General features: G+C 34.5%; 1 protein-coding gene across 1 annotated transcript; it reads left to right on the forward strand.

Moving 5' to 3' along the window:
* Positions 1 to 2,013: 2,013 nt before the first annotated feature.
* LOC141702583 (ethylene-responsive transcription factor WIN1-like) lies at positions 2,014 to 3,321 on the forward strand. Its single transcript, XM_074506241.1, has 2 exons — positions 2,014 to 2,369; positions 2,558 to 3,321. Exons 1-2 carry the CDS (start codon positions 2,290 to 2,292, stop codon positions 3,108 to 3,110), a joined length of 633 nt encoding a protein of 210 aa, XP_074362342.1. The 5' UTR covers positions 2,014 to 2,289; the 3' UTR covers positions 3,111 to 3,321.
* The last annotated feature ends 503 nt before the right edge of the window (positions 3,322 to 3,824 follow it).

Consider the following 3,824-nt stretch of genomic DNA (forward strand, 5'->3'; position numbering starts at 1 on the left):
AATTTACTTGATCTTTACTCCTATATTTCTAGCTTTTAGAATTACACAATACACTCTAAATCTCAACACCCGCTCTGTGTATTAGAGCTCTTAAATCTTAAATGGCAGAAACATGATGATGCATGAAATCTGATGCGCAAGTGATTTACCTCCCAACACAGGGAACAATAAATAACACTTTTCTCTAAGTTATAAACAAGGTACCACATACATTTTAAACAATAATAAAGTGTCTTTATGAATCCATGTGAGATTTTTGATATATAAGTGGAGAAACCACTTAACCAGCCTAATCGACCTAATATTGAATTCATGAATGTTTCTGAATTGACACTTGAATTTAGTCGTTGAAACATTACATGTGTTTAGGCAACAACCTCCGATTCTCCAATTTACCAAATAAATGACACTATATATCTCTAGCTCGTATGAATATAATCTACGATCCAATTAAGATTGTATTTCACATTTTTATATTATATTGAAATTGTTGAGATTGAAGTTTTAACGGAGACATTATATTCTTATCATGCGAGTTAAATTCTATGAAATCCTTGAAGTCTTTATTTTTTTTGGAATTTTGAAATTCACATTCATTTTGTAATTAAAATATTAGAGAACATAATTATGTTGCTTAAGTATTATTATTTTAATGCAATTGTTTCAAATAACATACAAATTACCAGTAAAATATTGTAAAATATATTATTTTACGTATAATATTTAATTTGCAGAATATTCATGTTCTCGTTGCAGAACATACATGTATCTACTAGTAAAATATATGAGATTTATAACATTTTCATTAAAATAGTGATTTTGATGTAATATGATTCGCAAAATTATATGTTCCCCAATATTTTACGTAATATTTTAGTTGCAGAAAGTACAGGGCCGGCCCTATGTATTTGGGTGCCCTAGGCGGGATTCAAAAATGGTGCCCCATATTCATAACCAAAAAATCACAATAAGATATATTCATTATATAAAAGAAAATTTAGTTGAATCTAAAGTAGCAAGTGAATATAATGAATTTCTTGTACGCTAAAATATCCAAGTTTTCAACCTCCTGCAAGCCCCTAATGTAGTATCATGAATATAGATCAGTCATCATTATTAGTACACAACAATGTCAAAATAAAATTATCAAAAAAATAATAATGGTGCCCCTTTGTGCGCGGTGGTGCCCCTAGGCGGCCGCCTTACCCAAGGGCCGGCCCTTAGAAAGTATATGAACTCTGAGTCTCCGATACTCCACAAAAACAAAGTATTCATAGAATTTTACTCTATATTATAATAGCTACTTAAATTTTACTAAATGTATAATAATTAGTTATAAACTCTGTTAACTTGGTTGCTAGCGTAAGAATAGTAGTGGTCCATTCGTGCCAGCAGATGACGAAGGTAACAGATCGACATTTGCTAACATACTGAAATATTCCGAGACATTATCTCTAAAATTACTTATACAAGAATAGTTAATTGTAAATATACACGTATATTCAGTTTAAGTACTGTGTACTCCAAATGAGAGTTATTTGATATACACAAGTCATGTGTTTGGAGTCGTCATGTGAGCCCCAGACCTCCTCTCCAGTGTCCCTGCTGGTTGTTGTCCAGTGGCTGCTCGCATGTGCGCCAGTTTAGGTTGTTAGATTAGTGTACTAATTATGATGCTCCTCATAATATTGTTTAATCAAATGACCAGTCTTGTTTAGTCCCTTGCTCCCAACTACCATGCCAAGGCAGAGAGAGAGAGATCAGAAAGAGAGAGAGACCAGAGAGAGACAGAGACAGAGAAAGATCAGAGAGAGAGAAATCAGAGAGAGAGAGAGAGAGATCATAGAGAGAGATCAGAGAGAGAGAGACCAGAGAGAGAGAGAGATTAGAGTTAATCTTTACGTAAAACAAATGAGGTCATGAATTAGGAATATAGGACACGAAGGAAGCAACTAGACCACTAACAAAAAATCTACTCAAACATATATAAGCGAGGGAGAGAGTATAAAGAGAGAGAGTGTTAAGACTGTAATGCAATGCTAAAGCTAGCTAGTTTAGAGCAAGGTGGGGATAAAATGTAGTACAAGTAACAGGACCACCATAAAGGAGGGGGTTATAAATTGAGACATGGCCACTTCTTAACTTCAACATTTCATACAGAGAAGACTTATAAGCTTACCGACACATGAATCTTTATTACCAGAACTTGTTCGTACTTGTATCTTTCCTTATATTACTCTCTCTTACAACAATCTTGAACACTCTTTTTCTCTGACAACATTTCTGATCATGGTACAATCAAAGAAGTTCAGAGGTGTTCGTCAGCGCCACTGGGGCTCCTGGGTTTCTGAAATTCGACATCCTTTACTGTACGTTAATATTCTCGCACACACGATTTGCACTTTCATTAAAAACATGAACACACAAAAGTATTAACTGTACGCGGTGACTTTTTAAGTGACTTATAAGTGAGAAGTACGTACGTGTATAGGATTAGTTTCAGTTTCCGTAAATCTTTGTTACGTTGTTAATTTATGTTTGATTGATGAATGTGTAGGAAGAGAAGGGTGTGGCTAGGGACGTTCGAGACGGCAGAAGAGGCGGCGAGAGCATACGACGAAGCGGCGGTGTTAATGAGTGGCCGAAATGCGAAAACAAATTTTCCGGTTGCAGCAACACAACCACAACAAACCGAAAATAATAACGTTACCTCCAACATTGATTCTCCGCAACCACAATCAATGACTTCATTGTCGGCATCATCATCGTCGTCGTCGTCCTCCTCTTCGTCGAAATCTCTTTCTGCAATTTTAAGCGCAAAGCTGCGAAAATGTTGCAAGTCACCCTCTCCTTCACTAACATGCCTAAGGCTAGACACCGAAAATTCTCATATCGGTGTTTGGCAAAAGAGAGCCGGGGCACGCTCCGACTCGAATTGGGTCATGACAGTTGACCTCGGAAACAATTATGCTAGCAGTCCCCAACAGGATCTTATGGCTGTCGAACAACCACCGGAGCCGATCACAACTCCCCGGAAAAGTAATGGAGGGTTAGATGAAGAGGAAAGGATTGCATTACAAATGATCGAAGAACTTCTGAATAGAAATTGATCAAATAAATCTACAGCAAATTGGGAGTTTTTCGCGGGTAAATTGCATGGTATAATTATACTAGTACTACTCTATATTTTACAGGTAAATTTGTAAAGATATTTATGTATGTTCTCATTATTTTTACCATCACTGTCAATTGCGAGGGATTGTTATTTATGTATAAATAAATGAAATTCAATGATCTTTGAATTGATCAAGATTTTCAATAGAGTTGATGCAAATTCATAGAGTTTGGGACTTTCAGTTGTGTAGTAATGGTGTTAAAATTCATAGAGTTGATGCAAATTCAATAATTTTTATTGTAAATATGCTTAAAATCTTCGATTATTATAATGAAGACGCTTAAATAACTCTGTAATGTGTATTTATAAAAAAAACGATCAAAGTTAAAATGATCGATTCAGTCAATTGTCAATATATATAAACATCAATTTTTTACTTTTATTGACCGATTTTGCAATTAATAAAGACTTGTTTCTTATAATACATAGTGTGGTTTCCGAGAAACTGGTACCTAACGGAATTAAAATCATTTGTCGTTAGTAAAAAAGAACTGTATCTAACAAAATGAAAATTATTTGTCATTAGTAAAAAACTAAGAACTGTATCACGTGAGAGAAGGCTGATTAAATATACCTAGCTACTTCTTATTATTTTTATGATTAAACCGAAAATAAATACAGAAAAAATAAAAAATCCCACAAATGGAAC

This window comes from Apium graveolens, unplaced genomic scaffold (assembly GCF_009905375.1).
Source record: "Apium graveolens cultivar Ventura unplaced genomic scaffold, ASM990537v1 ctg5287, whole genome shotgun sequence".
In the NCBI taxonomy this organism is placed as follows: domain Eukaryota; kingdom Viridiplantae; phylum Streptophyta; class Magnoliopsida; order Apiales; family Apiaceae; genus Apium; species Apium graveolens.

Excerpts from the sequence above, each read along its gene's own strand:
- LOC141702583 (XM_074506241.1), top strand. The coding sequence starts at position 2,290 with ATGGTACAATCAAAGAAGTTCAGAGGTGTTCGTCAGCGCCACTGGGGC. Across the intron at positions 2,370-2,557 it reads GAAATTCGACATCCTTTACT|GAAGAGAAGGGTGTGGCTAG; the intron begins GTACGTTAATAT and ends ATGAATGTGTAG.